Below are 21,309 nucleotides of genomic sequence, written 5' to 3' on the forward strand. Positions count from 1 at the left end.
GTTTTAAATTCGAATTTGTTATTGCGTATTGGTTCGATTATAGAACGATTGTAAACGTTTCAGAAAATTGATCAAATTGAAAATAGTTCGTTTGATTTTCGGCAATTCTCTTCAGCGGTAGGTGTTATATAACAATTACTATGGTTATTGAAATATTGGATGTAAATGGGGTTTGCTTGCAAAACCTCCGCTGACGAAGTCGCGGGTAACAGCTAGTGTTAATATATAGACGATTTCCTGAACTTATTTATTTAGTTATCTTTGAGAGCAATAATATAGCGTTTTTTTTTATCATTGTCCCAGACGTGAAGGAATATCGATACTTTTATAAAGGTAAGTTTAAATATAGTCAGATAATATACGTAAGAACTATTTGCTTACTATAAACATACACACAGGTGTAACTATAGAATTTGGCACTGCAGCCCTTCTTTAATTAAAACTCATAAATAGTTTTTGGTCATTCACAGTTATCATCACTAAATCCATCTGACAATTTCTGGTTAAAAATATTATTATGAGCAACACTAGTTATAAACCGATAAGTGTTTATAGTATAATGACTATATTATGTGAAACAGAATCCAATCCTATCTCAAATTCATTTATCGGTCGCTTTCAGATACTTCTATTTACTTGAATCTACTTCAAGGTTTGGAGTAACAACGAAATCTCTTCATCGCTGTGGTGTGGCGTAAATGCCATACAAACGAACATATTTTTTGTAGGTGCAACAGAACTAAATATTTATTTCAAATGACCTGCTGCAGCGCTGATTTCTTACACTTTAATATTAACGAATGAAGTAAGTCACAAATTTCAAGAAACAACTTATAGAAGTAAATCGTAAAAACATATTCCTGAGAAGATATTTATAATCTGTTTTACCTCGTACTTGTATTTTTAATTTGGANCATCCATTTTCTCGAGTGAGTAAATTCGGATATGTCGGATAAATATATTTTTGACGTTAGGTTAAAATTAATTCACGGCATCCGAACAAAATTTTCGTGTTTATTGTACTTAATGTTTGCACCACAAATAAAAATAAATCAGAGATTACTGTTAAAAATACTTTTAAAAACGAATAATTGATCAAATTTAAATGTATTACACATTTTTAACATAACTATTGTGTAATAAATACAGTAAAAACGTGGCTGGTCCCATTGTTTCTGGTAACAGAATTTTATTTCAAAAATGTGCTGATGGCTGAACAGCGCATTTCGTTACCTGTCATTACATTTATGAATTTCAAACGTTTAATGCTTTCCCTGCTGCTTCCTAATATCCAGTTATGCCTCACAGTATCTCATTTCAATTTCAATTTATTTTTAAGCTCGATAATATGTTAATTTGTTGCAGTGTAGCTTTGTAGTAAGCAAAAAATGGCGTAAAACGTGCAGGTAAAAGAAGGATAGTGAAATATGTTATCCAGCCGTTAGGCGACATAGTGTAGCAGCGATCTTTGTTTTGGCGATTTGTGGTATCAAGTTAGTTAGTGTGTAACTTTCCAGAGTCTGTTGTTTTCCTCTCGTATGGAAATTTAATTTCTCAAGTGGCGGAATGTGTAAAACCAAACAACACAGATAATTTGTCGTAGTGAGCCTCACCACATGGAGCTTTTTATCTTCACATCAGTACACAAATCAGCTTTCTAACACTCAGTAGAGTCGGTGTTTACGCTTTGAGGCCATTTTTTACTGTTGTAAGATACTTTACAGAAAAATATAGATATTAGAATTCGTCTGTATACGTCCAGATCAGAATTATAATTAATTCAACAATTAAATTTGTAAATGGAATTGTCTAAAATGTATATAAACTTTTATATTTAATAAAGTTTATTATGAAATTTAATTTTTAATTAAAAGTTCGATATTTATAAAAGTAAATATTAAATTTTCACAATTTTAGATTTGTTAAAACGTTTTCTCACCTTTGGAGCAAAATTATTCAGTGTACTGAATTCGTGAATAACCATGAAAATGCTTTGTCAGCGAGATTTAGTTGGTAGTAAGCAGGCAAATGTGTCGAATTAATATACGGTTCCATTAAACGGATTCCCTTATATTCACTGTCGCTTTGTCGTTTGATAGTCCAACAATAATCCTTCAGCGTGGCTGGTCCCATCGTTTCTGGTAACAGAATTTTATTTCAGAAATGTTCTGATGGCACCGTTTCGCCTTTTTATCGCTCGCTTAAATATTCAGGAAATGTGTCGAAAGATCGACTTTTGATGACTTGCGGCACCTATTTCTAAACTATTAAACTATTTTCTACAACATTAAACTATTATTATTAATGTTGTAAAAAATATTTAATATAACAGTTTATAACTCACTGCTGTTTCAACTATAAAATTCTTTAACTTAATTAATTCATTTTAAAGTAATTACTGTATTAGAATCGTTTAAATTTACAAATAATAAATTACTCAAAATTTTACGAATTTAGGTGTTTTTTTATTTTTAAAAGATAGGAATAAAAAAGTACGTACAGTAAAACTGCCGTTAAAGGACACCTCTACATTTTTACAATTTTCTCACCTACAAATAAGACACGTGTAAGTTGACAATGACCACTTAACGTCATACATATTAATATTCTCTATATCACTTCACGTAAGCCAAGATCAAGGAAATGTTAATGGAGAACACTTAAATAACCATGAAGTAGCCTTTAGATAGGTTTGTGGCAACTCGGTCGTGCCAGGAAATGAACTAGTAGATAATTTAGCAAAGAAAGCTGCTAAATCTTCTCTTGGTCAATGTACGAAAATCTAAGATTAGAGAATGGATCTGAGACATTACTCATGCAAAGTGGCAGGATGACTGGGAGAAGAGCCATACCGGAAGGATCACATTTGGTTTTATTCCAGACATCAAAGAACGTCTAAAGTGGAGGCTTTACAAGCTTTACAATTACCCAAACTCTGACAGTGCATGGTAACTTTCAGGTGTACCTCCACTGTTTTTAAATTAGAAACAACAACACATATCCATGAGACGGAATCACTCCCCAGGACATGTACACCTGATTTTTGACTGTATCAGTTTGACAGATAAAGACAAAACCTCATCGATGCGGTAATAACTCAGGGATTTAACTGGGCGTGACAGATATCAAACCTAGTGAAGGATGAAACCATTTTCAAGAAACTGCAACAATTTTTTCAAAAAGTGGAAGTCCTCACGAACTTTGACAGAAGATAACCACTGCCTTGTAACAGGTTTATACAAATCAAGAATATCCTGTAACAAACACATCTTTCCATCTACAAATTAACTTAATTTAAACCTATGTTCTTTGGCCAAGAGAGCCTTTGTAAATACTGTATATATGTCTGTTTGCCTATTGTACGGTACAACCTCATGTTCTGCGCGACTGCTTCATTGGGATGGGCAGCGACTGCTTCGTTGGGCCATCACTTCCGATATTAATGGTAGAGCATGGCCAGGAAGTCAAAGTATCACGGAAAAGCGTTGCGGTCGCCACTGACAGCGTGCAAACTGACAAAGATCTCATTTAGTAAAGGATGAACAATAATGTTAGTTGTCAAAATATGTATGATGAAATCGAAAAAAGATTTTTGTAAAAGTCCGGGTTCTCACAAAATTAAACTTGTTTTTTTACTTTCTTGGCTCTGTTATATATAACAGATTAAAAGTGTGGCGATCGGTAAAAAAATGATTCACCCAATATCTTTAAATTTTTGGGCTCGGGACCTTGAAACGTCGAGAAATACAAAACGACTGGGATTCTTTCTGTATGTATGGATGTTACTGTGTGTGAGGGGCACGAATTTGTTTACCCACTTTGAAGCTTAAGCACCTTTCGTCGAAAATTTTTGAAATTTGTGAATTAAGACATTATGTTCGCATTACCTGGAGTGCAAAAAGCCATAATCATTACTAATTCCTCTGAATTTTCAAAAATACGGATAACAGGATAACATTAGAATAAATGTATGATTCGACATTTTAAATATTTTATTTATTAGGAAAAAAAGCGTTATTTTAACTTAAAAAACTTAAGGTAATCCTGTTTCTAATGAATATTATTTTAATAAAATAATCCTTTCTGAAATATTTCAAACCGATTGTTTTACGTAACATGTGACGTAAAAATATGACGGGATCATAATACGTTACAATATATTCTAACAATAGGTAACGAATTGTTAAAATGTATTGTTGGCTTTTTGCATTGTAAGTGGCTATTGTAAGTGCATTGTTAACTCTTTGTCATTGTGTCCTGCATCTTTAAGGCCCGGTCAGACGAAGACAGGAGATCCGACGAAATGCGGAGAAGGCATCTTTAAGGCTAGCGCGGGTAAAGACAAAAGACGGTGAAGCATACAGGGCTCTCTCTGTCCCGTTTCTTCAACGCCCGCTCGAGTGAAGGGGCCGACCGAGGTTGGAGCGGGTTTTCTGTCTATCGCTGTATTAAATTCCGCGCAGGACGAGTATTTTTTTTTTTTTGGTTAATGAGGGTCGGTATGAGATTGAACTAAATTTTGTGGCCCTAACGTACGTTTTATTATGACCAGGTGTATTTATAGATTTTCTTTATTAGTAGTTGTTGTAATATTGCATCCCTTAGTTTAGATACTAATAATAAGATAAGTTTCGAATAGCGGAATTTTGAGTATTCAGAAGTAATTACAGTATAAATAATTTCATTGTGCGAGTTAGGAAGAACTCGACTCGACAAGTGATGTTGGTCACTTGTGGTGTAGAATTCTTTCCAACTCTCGGTGGAACTCTGAAGCAGCCACTTCTACGTGGTGAGTTCTGGGTTGTTGTTCTGGAAAGACGAACGGCAAGCGAAGAGCTGCTTGTTCCATTTTATCCATTCTGCCGCTGCTGGGCAGTTTTCTTGCGCTGGTTGTTGTTGAAAGCCCAAAGTGCTTTGGTGTTTCGTTGAAAAATTCGAGTACAAAATCCAATTTAAATTTATTATAAATTGCTGATAAGTAATTTGCAATTGTTTCTCCTGTGATTTATTAATTCTAAAATTGAAATATTTTGTTAAATACATTCTATTATATTAACTTAGGGTTTCGCGACAGGGTCGGTATTGACCCTTTAGGGGTCGATGAAAGTTTGCAGGAATGGCTAAAACTTTCGAAATATTTAAAATTTTACATATTTTTCTTGCTCTTAACTACTTTGTACTATACAATAAGCGCTCGTTGTTAATGAAAAAGTGTTAAAAATTTAATAATTCGATTTTTGTAGTCCCTTGACACGGAGGCCCAGGGCTTAAGCCCTATGAGCCCCTCTGTAGATCTGCTTGTGATAATAATTAGCAGTACTCACACTAATCACCATTGCACATTCTATGGAATAGTCATCAAAATTATCATACAACGTACATGTTTTTAGTATAACAAACAATGACCCATGCTATAGTTTGTTTTAATCTACTTAAATTTCTGTATATATCCAGTCTACCTTGATCTTGTTTATTAATATGACAGGTAAAAATAAATATATTTTGTTTCGACTTTGACTATGATTTCCTTTTTTGCTATTCAGAAACTACACAAGTATAATAAGTCCTAACGCGATGTTAAAAACGTGGTTCAATTAGACAGGATATATACAGAAATTTAAAAGAATAAGAACATAGAAGTAAAAAGAATTTTTATATTTTTAGATATAAAATGGCAAAAGGCTTGATTTTCAGGGTAAAGATGAATTTTATAAAAAATTGTAAATGTCAATAACGAGTAAAATCTTCATTAAGTCTGACCCTATTCGAGGTATGACCCACGATCCTTTCGACCTTTAAAAGTGTGGTCTATAGAGGGCAGATTTCAAATTAGGCAGCATCCAAACATAGTATCTCATTGCATGTGACAAGTGTAACAAATTAGCATCACAGTTGGCCAACAACACCCTTTGCCTTCAGAATTTTAGATGGAGACACGTTGAACAGTGCCCTGCAAGCTTATATCTCTGTATAATATAAGCGTTTCGAAGAAATGAAATATTTCTCGCTTGCAGCAGCAAAATAGCCATAGTAGTGAGTTTTGGTACTAGTTTTCTTACGCAAATGTCTTGTAAATGTTCTGAAATGTCTTATTACCAGTTATTATTGTATTTTGACAGCTGAATGTCTCTGTAAATAGAGTGGAATAGGAATACTTGATTTACTATTACCAAATATTTAGTTCCTATAAGTGTTCAGTTTAATGTTATTAATACATTCTGACAGAATATTTTATTCATTATGCTTTGATATGTGCAACATGTATCAATATCTTCGTGCACTACAACATGAAAAAATTCGGCTACATTACGTAGAAAAAACTTTTTAATAACTCTTTTTATCCTTGTAAATACTAAAAGGTTATTTTTAGAAAGCCCATTTTGGTTTCGGCCAGGCCCACACAAGGTCGGCTGGAAATTGAAGGTTTAAGCCCGAAATATCCAAATAAATCATTTTCTCTTACAATTCTTGGGGTGTTTCGGTCTGTTGGGAGCAAGTCGAGTTTGTACGTGTGAATATAATTTTCTATGCTATGTCTGTTGTTGACAGGTTTCATTAAAAATTTTTAAATATTTAACTGCAGTTGCCTTATTCGTATAACTCAATAATTACTCTTTAACACACGATAAATAATGGAAATATTTCTGTTGTGTTGTCTTCAGCGCCTCCTAACATGAGTGACGCTCTTTTTTCGTGAGTTCTTTGAACGGGTAAAATATTGCATAATCTAACAAATATAAAACTAAAATTGCTTGAAAAATATTTTATATTTTCAAAATTTTATTTGCGATAATCACATTTAAATATTCTTTCTTTTTCTGAATTTCATGTTATGAACGGTGTGAGATGTATTATATTTGTGATAGAAGGTGATGTTTCAGGATATTAGAAAAAAATATATTTTACAAATAAATGTATTGTATTTATATTATTCAGTATTTTTACTAAAATCGTATACTACATTTAATATCAGGTTGATAATTATCAGTTTATAATTCTAAAATAACACTTCTCTATTATGGAAATTTAATCTACCGAGTCAACAATGACAGAGAGAACTTGATACGTGTGTGGTGCTTTTATTTAGTAAGCGATAAGTAATTAAGCCGATAACAGAGTCCGTTTTATATGAAAAGCATACATTTACATTAAGTAAGACAATAGTCTTACTTAAATATATGCTTCTTTAAAATTTCCTTGGACTAGCACTACATATTTTGTAATTGTATAGTTATTCTGTCTTGTTTATTGTGTAATGTAATATTATCCTGTTAAATTCTTTTATCTCTTATAACCTTAATTTTATGTGTCACGTGACATTTCTATGTTAATATATAGACGATTTCCTGAACTTATTTATTTAGTTATTTTTGAGAGCAATAATATAGCGTTTTTTTTTTATCATTGTCCCAGACGTGAAAGAATATCGATACTTTTATAAAGGTAAGTTTAAATATAGTCAGATCATATACGTAAGAACTATTTGCTTACTATAAACATACACACAGGTGTAACTATAGAATTTGGCACTGCAGCCCTCCTTTAATTAAAACTCATAAATAGTTTTTGGTCATTCACAGTTATCATCACTAAATCCATCTGACAATTTCTGGTTAAAAATATTATTATGAGCAACACTAGTTATAAACCGATAAGTGTTTATAGTATAATGACTATATTATGTGAAACAGAATCCAATCCTATCTCAAATTCATTTATCGGTCGCTTTCAGATACTTCTATTTACTTGAATCTACTTCAAGGTTTGGAGTAACAACGAAATCTCTTCATCGCTGTGGTGTGGCGTAAATGCCATACAAACGAACATATTTTTTGTAGGTGCAACAGAACTAAATATTTATTTCAAATGACCTGCTGCAGCGCTGATTTCTTACACTTTAATATTAACGAATGAAGTAAGTCACAAATTTCAAGAAACAACTTATAGAAGTAAATCGTAAAAATATATTCCTAAGAAGATATTTATAATCTGTTTTACCTCGTACTTGTATTTTTAATCTGGAGGGAACCCTGACATATGGAGATATGCAGCACTGTCCACTGTCTGAAATTGTCCAGGTGGACATACATTGCATTCTTTATGCAGCGCCACTCGATTGCTGGAGACAGAATCTCCAACGCCACAGTACTGACTTCAACGAAAAATCAGAAAACATCGCGCAATACCCTACTGACTTTGCATTGGTAATAAAAATATCTTAACCTTTATATTTTGTATTTTTTAGCTATTCGAAGAAATTGTCCCTAAGTAGCTTGTGAGTCACATCAAAACGCAAATCATTTTTTAAATACATGAATGTATTGATTAATTGGTATTAAATAGTGCAACACCAAAGCGATCTTCAAATCGGGAAATTGACGAGTGGGTATTTAGGGAGAACTTGTTTGTATACCAGTGTTATCGCCGCGAAGGAAAAGCAATGAAATTCACTAGCCAGCCCATGCCGACTACTAGTATTTAGGGATTAAATCCGGATTCGATTTAGCCACTGTCCACATGGGTGTCGAATTCTAGGTAGAAAGTCATTTGCAACTGACTCGACTGTCTGTTCCTTTAGAAACAGTACAACTCAGTCGTCTGAATGGCTTTCAATGTGTGAGAGAAACAACAAATGTCTATGAAATTATTTCTAAAAAGCTTCACCATGTTACCACAGCAAGCAGTCAGGAAAACGTCGAAGCACCAAAATTATCTTTGGCAGAGAGAAACTCCGAAGTAATTTGGACTTTCATTTCGTTTGCCATAATTTTTACTTGGCGCAATAACTTTTTACATCTCGTATGTTTTTTTAGATATCAATTGTTTTTTGAGTAATTTGGCAAATTAATGTTTTCACTGCCCTTCTATTGGCTACAGGTTATCTATGACCATTTATTATTGCTTCTATACCATTATTTGGTCTTAAAACAAGTCAATAGGTGAACAATAAAATAATGAAAGGAAAATCAGGATCTAACTGAAAAAAACTAAAAGAAAAAGAGAAAACCAATTTAATGTGATATATCAGGATGGGGTAAATGTTTAAGAATAGAAATTTTTCACGCTAGCTTTTGTATAGCAAACATTAATGCTATTAGATATTGGTGATTAATTCCGAAGAGTGATGAGATACGGGCAGTCACGTGTCAAATCTCCAGTGGGGTTGCACTTAACCCTGCATTAGTGCACTAAGTTTTTTTTCGACATTAGTGCAGTGGGGCGTTTNAACATATTATTACACACAATATTAGCTATTTTCTGAATGAACGATTTCAGTTACCGCACGTCGATGAATATGAATCTACTTCAAAATTATTATTAAAAAGAAAATCGGTTCATCGCCCCAGTGTTGTGTTAATGACATTCACACAAATATTTTTCTGTATTTGCTAGAGTATAAAATACTTGTTGCAGTAATGATTCTGATATTAGTTTTAAATGTTTTACTACTAAATAACGAAGTAAAGTCTATCAAAATATTAAAGAAGCAACTTATAAAATTAAATCAAATAAACATATTTGTAATAAGGTATTTAAAATGTATTTTTTTGAACTCGTGCATTTATTTGTGATTCAGACAACTTGAAGGAGATGTATTGAGTCAATCGAAAGTGTCGTTCCGGTCTTCTCAGTGGGGAGACACTTTAAAATATGATATCTAAAGTTAGTATGCAGTAATAGCACTTAAACACGGTCATTTGTATATGTTACTGATAAGTTTAGAGAAGAGGGCCACGCTTTTTCCTAAACCTTAGGGCCACGCTTTTTCCTAAACGCTTTTTCCTATAGTTCAATTCAACGCTTGTTCAATTGAAAATGACCAACAATAATTTAAATGTTATAAATATATTGATGACTACAAAACGGACTTTATGTGTTCAACACTACCGTCGACAAAAAGGTTGTTTTAGCCTATTAACATATCTTTTTACAGAATCGTAGCCTAAAAAAGGTTTTTGGTTGTCAGTGGTGACTGTGAAAAAGTTGACTGTAATGACGAAAAGTCTTTTTTGTATTCTTTAATACATGTTGACTACTTTAATTAATTCAGAAGTGTACTTATTAGTGTTGATTAGTACATGGTTTCATTTCTACTTTTTTGGCTCTGTTATATATATAGTGTATAACCAAGGAAAGTATGGCAATCAGTCAAAAACCGTCCTACATTTTTATATTTTTGGACTCAGTAGACCTTAAAACATCGTAAGATGCAAAAATAAAGTAAAGGGTAAACACACTCTCACGCACTCACTCACAATAACATCCATATATAAAAAAGTATATGTATGTTATTGTGAGTGAGTGCTTGAGTGTGTGTGGGTGAAAAGTATAATTTTGTACATTCAATTTAAAGCTTAATTACTACTGTGGTTTTTGGTCAAACATTCTGAAATTAGGTTTGTGTATTAGAGATAATAACTGCATTAAATTCTGGTAATTAAAGATCAACGGGTGGAAAGATAATTATTTTTTATATCCTGCGATGTAATTTGGAAAACAAGCTCATAGTAGCTGACACCATTAACGAAATTCTTGCACGTTGTGAACTAGTGAAAATAACTTTAATTATTGTATAAAGTTTAAAAAGTAAAAAAAATATGAAATATTCGCATAAGGTATAAAATGTTTGATAAATATATATATAACTTATAATGCTCAATGAAATTGGAAATGAAAATAAGTCGAATTTCGCTTCACTTTCAGAAGTTTATTTTACTGAAAGTCTCGTACTGAATCACCAGTGCAGGTAATATTTGCTTTTGGGTTTGTGTCATATCTACGCGTGAAATTACCAGCCTGATGACTAAACGACGTAAATTTCTTTTAGGTTTTGTCAAGCACATTTAATAAAGTTTAACATTCTTTTCACATCCCAAGTATGAAAAGCTTTTTAAGGTATGTTTTCATATTTTTGTAGTTTAGTAATCGAGTAAAAAGTTTAGTTTGCATTTACGTCACTAGTTTAAATTGTTAAGATAATTATAATTTAATAGAAATATTTGCTTTATTATTGAATTTAAACTGTGGTTTTTTTGTTTCCAAATTTCTTCATTTAAATGCTGACAAATAACAGAGTTGGATTAATGCTTTTTCTAAGTGCTGAATATTACTTCTGTGCTTCTGAAAAATATGAGAACACGACAAGTAGAGGTAAAAATAATGTTGAATGTCTTTCTAAGTGAGAAAGTCGCTAACTGATAAAACTTTGTATAATTTCAGTAATTGAACGCAGGACGATTGGAGGAAGGTTGGCAGAAAAAGGAGAATTTCCATTTCTGGTAAGTTTATAGGTATAAACATTTCAGCTCTTGCAACTGTACTTACAAGAAATGTTATTATAATTTAGGTAGCAATATATAAAAATAGAACATTTAGGGGTGCTTTTTCTTTAATCACAACAAGGACGTTAATAGGAGCAGCGCACATTGTAGAGGAGTATGTTTGTTTTAATTTTTATTAAAAATTTTTCGTTGGAATATTATTTGAAATGCGAATGAATATTTTTTCATAAATTTTGTTGTAAATTTTGATGTAAATGACAGACATGTATTGAATATATTTTAAAATTTAGTAATAAGTAAATTTTCAATTTTTTGTCTCTGAATATAAGTAACTTTATAAATAGGTTGCAATTTTTTTTTCTCTAACGTTCGTAAAATAGATCAGGGTAGAAAAAGCTAATCACAACGATAGGATAATGTGGCATATAAGCATAACAATAAATCCAACCTCGGATATCGAACGCCTCGCTTTTTTAAATATTCGGTTCACGAACAAAATTTATGACCCATTTAGGCTCGGTTGACGAACAAGCTACTCTGCAGATCGACAGATGATTATTAACTTTCTGTGTTAAAAAAACTCGAAGGCTCGACCAATCAGCGGTAGGACTACAGATTCAAAAGTTAGTGGGGCCGACGTAGCCTCGTATCATTAAATGTCACGATAGGAATCATCGATGAAATTTCTATTTAAATTAGATTTCTTGTCGCATGCGGAAGAAATACTGTTTTCGTTTTTCGGTGCGTGCCGCAGTCGAATCTATATTAAGCTAGGACACATGAGGCGATAATAATATTAAAAGTAAATGCGGTTAAATATGAAGTAACTATACAAAGGCCGCTCTTAACCTTTATAACAGCTAATCTGAGAGAAAGAGTTCACAAAACTCTAAAATACAAATACCTCTATGAGGATATGATAATATGCATTCGTTGAATGGGCCGTAGGACTCGTAGTCGGCGCAGGAACTGTAGTTGTGGCGATAAGTATGGAAGTTCGAAGTTGTTATCTGTCGTATGGCAATGTCCTTTCGGTCGCTACGTCCGGTGTATGGAGACAAGATGCAGACATTAATAAGTATAACTTCCTTTAATCGCCTTGAGCTTCCGGGAGCTCGAGCTTTTATAAGTTCTTCGTGGGCACGTGATCTACTTTTGTTGCCACTAACGGTGCATACCGATCAACAAGTGTCGACTTTCCCACCTAATTGTGAAAACAAACGGTGACCTCCGATATATTTTCACCAAGAGCGGGTTTTTCCCATCGGAGTTGTTTACAAATGTTTTTCCGACAACTACGTAAAAATCGCGGATCTCACAATAGTTTATGAACCAGATTAATATAGTAAGACGTTTCGAAAGCCAAACTCACTTAAAAAATTCACCATATCAAAGTAGAATTGAATTTTCCTATCATTCCGTTCATCTACACACTTACTTGGCTACAATAGATATTCCAACATACAAACAGGAACTCTGCCGTTTTTCTGACAAAGCTGTTATCAGAAGGAGCAAGTAGAAGATAAAAACAAAAAATGCGATTACAAACCGGAAAAGTAATGTAGTAATATTTTGCTTTATTCTATTGTTTCGCCTAATGATTATTTATTTAAATTTCGTTTTTATTCAGATACACAGTCAAAGATTATTACGGAAGAATAGGAAACGTTGACAAACAAGCGGGGAAGAGAGTGCTGTTTCGGAGAAGGATTATACACGGACGTTATGATTCAAAAACACTTCACAATGATATTGCACTTCTGATTCTCGCACGCAGTATTAACAATATATCTCCGATTGCTTTAGTTGGAAAAAACCTAAGATTTACTAAAGGTTCCGCCACGTTTGTTGGTTGGGGAAGAACTGGTATCAGTAAGTCTGTTATTTTTATGTAATATTCAAAGTCTTGTACGACAATAATAATAATATGAATGACATTTTATGTAATTTAGAAAAAGATGACAGAACAGACCTTCTTCGAGTAGCGAAAGTAAACTTTGTAGATCCAAAATACGTGGGTCGTAATTTCGACTACGAATTAACTTACAAAGAAATTACAACAATGTCATCTAGAGTAAAAGGCATGAAAGTAAAGCAGTTATTACTTTTCACATTATGGCTATAGTTAATGTTACTCTGTTATTTATAAAAGTTTTATTGTTACAGGGAGATTCTGGCTCACCACTGATCAAGAGAGATGCGTCAAAAAGACCAGTGCTTATTGGCATTTTGTCTAGCGGCGGAGATAATATTAGAGAACCAGATGTTTACATGTCAATCAGTTTTTACCATCATTTTATAAAAACTCACAGCGTTGGACGTCTCACATACCTAGACGTACAAAATTAAAATATGAAAATAGCATGGTAAATTTTTCATTTCAGAAAGTATTTATATAAAATATAATTGTATTCGCAAATAGCTCGTATTTCAACAATATTTAAGAGTGGATATATTTTATTTCCATGCCTGTATTACTTTAACAGCTTTTTGTATTAAATAATCTTATGTATTTATTTATTGTAAAAATTACATAATTAGATTTTCTTTAAATAAAAACTTAAAGATCCATGTAAAATTTTTAAAGTGTCACGAATTTACATTATGTATGTACAGTACTTACACTTCGAATCTCTGCACTATTTTACGCATTTATTACATTCGGTGCTGTTAAAATATAAGCAATTATTATAGCCGTGTTAGTATCAATTTCTGAGAAATTTGGCATGGATAGATCTATACGAGAATTAGTGGCATTAAATTCCGGTGTAAGGAACTCGAGGCTGTCAGGAAGTCGAGTGAATCACGTGTTATATTTGGAGTGAGGTCAGATTTAATAAAAGATTTACTCATTGTTTACACTTACAATATTTTTCTAACTTCATTTTTTTAAATTAAGCGTTGCTTGTCTTTTGTAATAATTAATAATATAAATTTTATAAATATACGTTTTTATTTATTTTTGATTTTATTCTGTCTGTTGAAGTAAAACACTATATGTCAATTTTCAACCTTCTTATTTTCGATCTGGTTGAAACTCATGATACTTAGCTGCTCCCGATGACAATACGTTTCTCTTTAGTTACACTTTCTATTATCATTATCAAATAAAAATTATAATATAACATTTAAACAATTTATAAACACGAGGGCTTCGGGTTTTTATTTTCTTTCTCATAATACCAAGAAAACTGTAAAAATGAAGTTAATTGATTACTTTTATTTTGAATAAAAGTGCATTTAAAAAGTTTTTATTTATTGATGCTTTATACTTCGAAATTAATTCATTTCAAACGGACGTTCGAACTGTGAGTTGTTCGAAAACCGAGTTAATTTTTATTATTATATTAATCCACTTTCTATTTTTACATTTCCATATACCAATACTCTATTTAGATAAACTTAAACAGTAATTACATATAATATTAAATAAAAATAACGTAATTAAATGTGTTAAATAATAAATTAAAACATTTATACAATAAATAAAATATGTAAATACCGTAAATAAATGAATATACTGTACCTTAGTGCGGATTTGTGATGTCTCGTTTCTATGGTCATTATACAGATAGTGTAAACACGACCAGTTAAGGCTGTGTTTGTTGTTGAAAATAGCTAATTTATAATAAGAAATCATTTACAAAAGTAAATCTTGCTGTAATATCTGAAAGTTTCTAAGAATCTGTATTTCTTGGGAAACATCAAGGATCACTTCTTCAACGTTTCTCGCGCGGGTTTGTACTTTCGTTCTCGGTTGCGATCTGTAACATCGCTAAAGCTTTTCCTCCTTCGCTGTTTTGGTTGTGTAGCCTCATCGCCTTGAGATAGAATAAGTTTAGTCGACTGTTTACATTTTGAGGTACGTGTATTGTTCTTATTTTGCTGATGTTCCTCACTGTTAAAGAAACGAAGAGTGAAATTAGAAATAAAATAATAGTAATGTAATTAGTATGAAAATTAAGATAAATAGCTATAAGTTAAATTATCAAATGTAGTAGAAAAGTTATTCAATTAAATAAAATAATAAGCCTAATAGTCCTAATATATTATAATAACATAGATCTGGTGACTTCATAAGTAAGGGGAAAAGTATTCCTAATTTAATAATACTGTACAAGGAAGCAAAGGTTGATAGATTTTGTCTATTTCAAATGAATGTGAGCATAAAAAATGACAAAAAGTATATTGTTACCTTTTGTGTATAACATATAGGCCATTAAAACGAATTGTCATACAGTTTTGTGTTATCAAATACGGTTTAAATTTTCTCTTTCACTATATTTTAAACTAGTGATCTCATTCCATCTTATTTGACCTACGACGAGTTCAACAACGTTGACATTACGATAAACAAACTGATAAATGTGCTATGTTATTCTTCGGGTCAGGCGAAAAGGCTTGTAACTACGACCCAAAACTGATACAAATCCACTTGCCTCCATTTGCGCTGTTCGCCGTAGTAGTAGTAGTAGTAGTAGTAGTAGTAGTAGTAGTAGTAGTAAGACAGGTATCACTCTTTGGTACGACCTGTGTTATGGAGAAAGGGGGAAGATGGGGAAGATAGGGTGGGGGTGAGAAAGAAAAGGGGATGAAAAGAAAAGGGTTGGGATCCATGGGCGTCCCGCGACGGTGTTTTATAAGGAATAATCAGCAGAAAAAACAATAACGATAACAAGAATGTTACAGAGGAATACAGGTTGGGAGTGCCACGTTACAGATCGCAAACAGCACTAACATGTGAACAGGTAATAACGTAAATACAGTGTGCAGATTAATAATGTTACAAGAAATTACATGTTGAGAGCTGTCTGACAAATCGTAGATAGTACAAACATAATAACAGATGACAAATGAATGTACAGTACAAAATGTAAATTTTTGAAAAGTTTAGGCACACTGAAATTTTCGTTAGGATTTTATTTCGGAAGATTTTAAATTAAATCTATCAAATTAAAAATTAAACTTTTAATGACAACGGAAATATTTATTGATTAGTAATTTTCTTAAATTGTCTCTAAAACAAGGAAGTTACCCAACAGTATGCTCAAAGTAATATATTGATTAAAACGTGGCATTCTTGTTATGTCTATAATTCTGTTATATAAGACACATTTAGAGTAGGATTCAATTAAGATAATTAAGATTCTTAGTGTTTAGAATAAATGGCATTCTCACATAGAGGATTGTATCATTATAAGATAATACCTATCGTATCAAACGTTTAAGTAGGTATAATTTTATACACGTTTATTTTCGAAACTCATTACACGAAGTATGCCATTAATAACTTAATACATTTAAAGTGTACTTTTTTAAACGGAAAATATGCGTGTTATTGAAGTTGAGTTTGAGTGGAGTAGAATAATGGGATAAGCAACACAACAACTCACTGTGATCTGCCAACAGGGAAATATCTCCCTGATTGTGACAAAGAGTTTCTATGCGATTTTGTCCGAATAATTACCTATAATCAACGGCCACCTTTGAACAATGGACAATTTTTATGTCTTCGTCAGAAACCGACGCTCAAAGGGTTAATTCTTTCAATTTGGAGCTGATATTGATTCTATTAGCGCCCACACGAAAGAAATATTGAACAAAGAAACACAATAAAATATTTATAATTTAAAATTATGAAAAACGCAAGTAATGAGATTAAAATACTTCTTTATTTCTTAAATGCAGCATCACAAATTCTCGGATTAAATATATTAGGATGTGACTATCGTAAGAATTCAAGGAAAATTCGATTTTTTCAATTTTATTCAAATTTTCTCGAATTTTTTCTTATCCTGAATACTGTGGCATTAGTTTCCACGATATTTTCCGATAAATTCGTATGCGGAGACTTGTTTAACTTATTCGTGGGTTTCAAATACATCATACAGTTATTTCTTATTGGCATGGTCGTATTCTGGACTTTTCAGTTCTCTTTTCTTAAACGAATTCGTTTACATCTTCCTAGTAGTAAATCTTGCTATGAAGTGGAGGAAAAGTTAATTAACTCCATAGAATTTCAATTTGCAGTTTTCTTCGCAGTCACTGCTTTATTACAAGTCATGGGTTACTTCATGCTTGACTTTTCTCAATATTTTGCCATGGAAAAGGCAACTGTAACAGAATTCCTTCTCTGTAATATCGATTGGGCATTATCATCATTTTTTTTTATTAGGACAAACTGTTTACATATTATTTTTTGTTTATAATTATTTACTCATCTTGTTTAATGGATTTAACACATTGTCGAGCAAACTGGATGTAGTTCCTCATAGAAGGATCATGATCAAAGATATAATCTTATACATAATCGAAGAACATACAGCATTAATGGAAGACGTTCGAAACGTCAATAACCAACTCGAAATGTATTTTCCTGCTGTTTACTGCAATAATTTATACGGGTTCAGTATCCTGGTAACCATTACTTTGTTTTATGATTTACCAGCGGAATTTAAACTGGGTGCATTTGTTGTTATCATATACGTAATTTTCGAATTTATAATAATTTCATTCGGATTATCCAGATTTGCATCCTCGATAAGATTTATTTAATACTTGTACCATCAAATTAATATATAATTTATAATGTGTATTATTCATTTCAGATTTACGGAAATTTCAACGAGATTAATATATTTTCCTCATGCAGATTTTTCCTCGTTTTTAAATTGAAGGTAAATTAAGTGTTTTATTTTTACGTTATTGATAAAGTTTATTCCAAAGTTATGCACTTTTTCGAACAGATGCTGAATTTTATGAAGAGATTCGGGAAAACACCCATTGGAATTTCTTTTGGTGGATTTTTTCGAGTCAAACGCAATTTTCCGATTAAAGTAAGTTTCGATTAAATTAAGCATTTTAATTTATTATTGTAGATTTTATTTTTATCGCTATTTTCTCTTTTAGATGCTGAGTAGTTTTTACTCTATTCTTTCTGCTCTTATCGAATTGGCAAAGAAGAACGAAAGTACGAAATGTACTTCATCACGTTTGTTGAATGCGAGTAATATTCAGAACACATCACTGTATTGAGAACTTTCAAAGTGAGTACATAAAATCAACGAAGATTCGTTGAATCGAGGAAACGATTTGCAGCTTATCGAGATATTGCTGATTTTTCTATAACTATACTTGTATACGTGAACGAATATAAAATATCTGTAATATTGAATAACTAGAAGCACTTCTTATACGTATAAACACAAAAAACAAAGTACACTTAATGAGTAATGTAGAAAATAAAGTTTAAACAATCTTATTTCTTTAATTTATCAATCGTTAATTCTAAAACATTCCACTAACGAAATACAGAAACACTGACCATACAACTTATCTGATATTTTTTGTATATAGAAAGAACAGCTGAGAATCTTCACGACACTAGTTCTATTCAACCTTTTATTGGAAACGTAGTTAAGTGGTACACAGGTAAGAAAAAAACGAAAAATATGTGGCAAGGTGTTTGTATAGGCGCAAACTCATTTTCTCATATATTAAAAAGCATCTTTCCTGAATTATTATTATTATTTAATTACAAAAATCTACTTAGTTAATTATGAATGATGAAGAGGTTTAACACACACCCAGCCTATTTAATTATCTTAACCAAAATGCATTTCGGTCTTTCTGGATCTTATCAATTGGATGACACAAAACACAGAATATATAGTGATAATTAAATAAGCTGGGTGTGTTATAAGTCACTTTCCAATGTTTAATTCTTTCATTCTGTCGGCTATTTGTGAAACCATTAATAATGCAATAATTAATGTACGCTCCTCGTAAGAAATTACATATATTTTAATGTCGAATGAGAACGTTTCTGGAATGACTTGGTTTAATGCCTTAAGGTTCATAAACCCGATAAAGCCAGCTTCTGACACCACAGCGGTATTTACCGGACTTACGTTGGAAAAAAAGGTTTAGACCTTTGCTCTCTAATCCCGGCTTCTCACAATGTAATTTCGATGAAGAGACAGAACATCATAGCTCTACTGGGCAGAAGTAAAGTTTGTGGATCCAAAAGGTGGTTGGGTAACTTACCCTTGTTATAAATACGGCCGTATTCTATTATTAAAGAATTCGAGACTACAGCATTGTAACATATTATTTTTTAATAATCATATATTATGTTATATTAAAATATCTAGCAAGGAGAGTTACGTCACTTTCCCCTGTGTTATGAGTGTTTTTTGGAAAAAGAATATAGTTGTGTGTGGCATCATCTGTTATAAAAAGTTTTTATAACAATATATCACATTTTTAATTACTATTAAACGGTAAAAAGCTTAATTTTTAGGGTAGGGGTGGGTTTTATAGAAAAAAATGTAAATGAAGATTTTATTCGTTATTAAGTTCTATCCCTTTTCGGAACACATCATCCCCTCTATCTTACCATCCTCTCGATCTTTCACCTCTAAAATTTAACAACGGCGATGCCCCTCATATACAAACCACCATTCCAAATTATGTTTTTTAATTTATACACATCCTGAGATATTAAGCGAAATAGATGCAAACATACACACACATCCACGAAATTTTTTTTTGTTTTATTTTTTATTTTTTGAATTCAGCAGGTCTCAAAACGTGGAGATATGTCAAATTTGTCTCTGTGAGTGTTTTGCAAGATTCCCAAACTTTCCCTTGTTGTGTACTGTACATTCAAGTTGAATTCAAAATGTAATTTTATGAAACGATGACGTCATTCATGTTTATATCAAAATATATTTTAAATTAACATCATATTACTGAATGCCGTTTAGTAGAATTGTTATAAAAAGTTTTAATGGCAGAAATTTCAGTTTTTGTGATTCTTAGTAACATTTTGAATAAAATTCATTTGTTTTCATGCAATTTTATTCTTATAAGCATGAAATTAAGCCGTGAAACCGAATTAGCCTAATGAGGAAACTTCCGTGAACTTTGACCTATCGATTCGGAAGTTTTGCCAGCACCTCACTGAGAACAAGAATAGCTTAGTTCAAAATTTTATCTATTTAAACCCGGTAGTTTTTTCTCTACGAGCGTCTGCATTGGTGGGTGAAGAAAATACAACGTTTTTTGGAGACTTCTGCACTCTTATTTCGGCAACCGGTTTATACAAAATCTTGAAATTTTACACACTACCTCAGAATAGAATTTTCCTTCGAATGAGACGAGATGTTCGAAAGTACTATAGGTGTTTGAAGAGCGGAGGCCCACCAGTGGCCGAGCGGTCTTCGTACCCTAACCACTGGGAGTTCGATCGTGGGTTCGCGCCTCGCTCGGACGGGCTAGCCACAGAGTTTTCCGGGTTTTCTCCACGTCTGTAACGCCTAAATAGGGGCCCGTTTCCCTTAAAAGACCGCCAGGAAGGCATCCCCTAGGCAGATCACCCGGGTGTTGCGTTGCCATAAATAAACAAACAGTTTGAAGAGCGGAAAAATCGGCTACTCTGATTCCTGTATATGTAGTCAGTCAGTGACTTTTTTACTCTTCGGTGAGTCATTACCGTGACTTCTGATATAAAGCACTAGATTTTTAGATCAAATTTTATCTGTTATTGTTAAATACAGAACGACTTCAATATATTTCATACTTAAGCGTTAACTACTATTTGCGACTTCTCTTATATAGCCTAATAACTAGTTGTTACCCGCAACTTCGCCCGCGTGGATTTTGCAAGCAAACACCATTTATATTCAGTATTTCAACAACCATAGTAATTGTTATATAACACCTACCACTAAAAATGAAACGAACTGTTTTCAACTTGATTAATTTTCCGGAACGTTTACTATTATTCTATAATCGAACCGATATGCAGTAACAAAATTCGAATTCAAAACGGTTCGAAAATTTGGTTAAAAAATCAAAATATATAAAAATATTTATAACAATGTCTGAAATGTTATCAATTTAATACACCTAAGTACTAAATGAACACTAAACGTAGTTGAAAACAAAAAATCCCATCTAAAATACAGCAGAAGCCTTTCTTCATGTTAAGCCTTAATGCTCTCCCTCTCCCCCTGCTAAGGAA

At 32.3% G+C, this 21,309-nt stretch overlaps 1 protein-coding gene across 3 annotated transcripts in view; it reads left to right on the forward strand.

Annotated features, from left to right (window-relative positions):
- The window catches only part of LOC111630547 (venom peptide isomerase heavy chain-like), a 17,235-nt gene extending 3,390 nt beyond the window's left edge, over positions 1-13,845 (forward strand). Inside the window, exons 1-9 of one of the 3 annotated variants that reach the window (XM_023374657.1) lie at positions 7,370-7,443; positions 10,705-10,747; positions 10,829-10,896; positions 11,075-11,151; positions 11,221-11,279; positions 11,348-11,436; positions 12,913-13,154; positions 13,235-13,371; positions 13,449-13,845. In XM_023374657.1, the coding sequence (XP_023230425.1) occupies positions 10,880-10,896; positions 11,075-11,151; positions 11,221-11,279; positions 11,348-11,436; positions 12,913-13,154; positions 13,235-13,371; positions 13,449-13,631 (804 nt within the window). In that variant the 5' untranslated portion in view covers positions 7,370-7,443; positions 10,705-10,747; positions 10,829-10,879 and the 3' untranslated portion in view covers positions 13,632-13,845. Of the gene's footprint in view, positions 1-7,369; positions 7,444-10,704; positions 10,748-10,828; positions 10,897-11,074; positions 11,152-11,220; positions 11,280-11,347; positions 11,437-12,912; positions 13,155-13,234; positions 13,372-13,448 lie in introns of those variants that run through there. The other 2 variants (XM_023374658.1, XM_023374659.1) reach the window with 2 other exon arrangements.
- The last annotated feature ends 7,464 nt before the right edge of the window (positions 13,846-21,309 follow it).

The sequence above is a fragment of the Centruroides sculpturatus genome, unplaced genomic scaffold (assembly GCF_000671375.1).
Source record: "Centruroides sculpturatus isolate CEXI.00-Female unplaced genomic scaffold, Cexi_2.0 scaffold587, whole genome shotgun sequence".
Taxonomy (NCBI): domain Eukaryota; kingdom Metazoa; phylum Arthropoda; class Arachnida; order Scorpiones; family Buthidae; genus Centruroides; species Centruroides sculpturatus.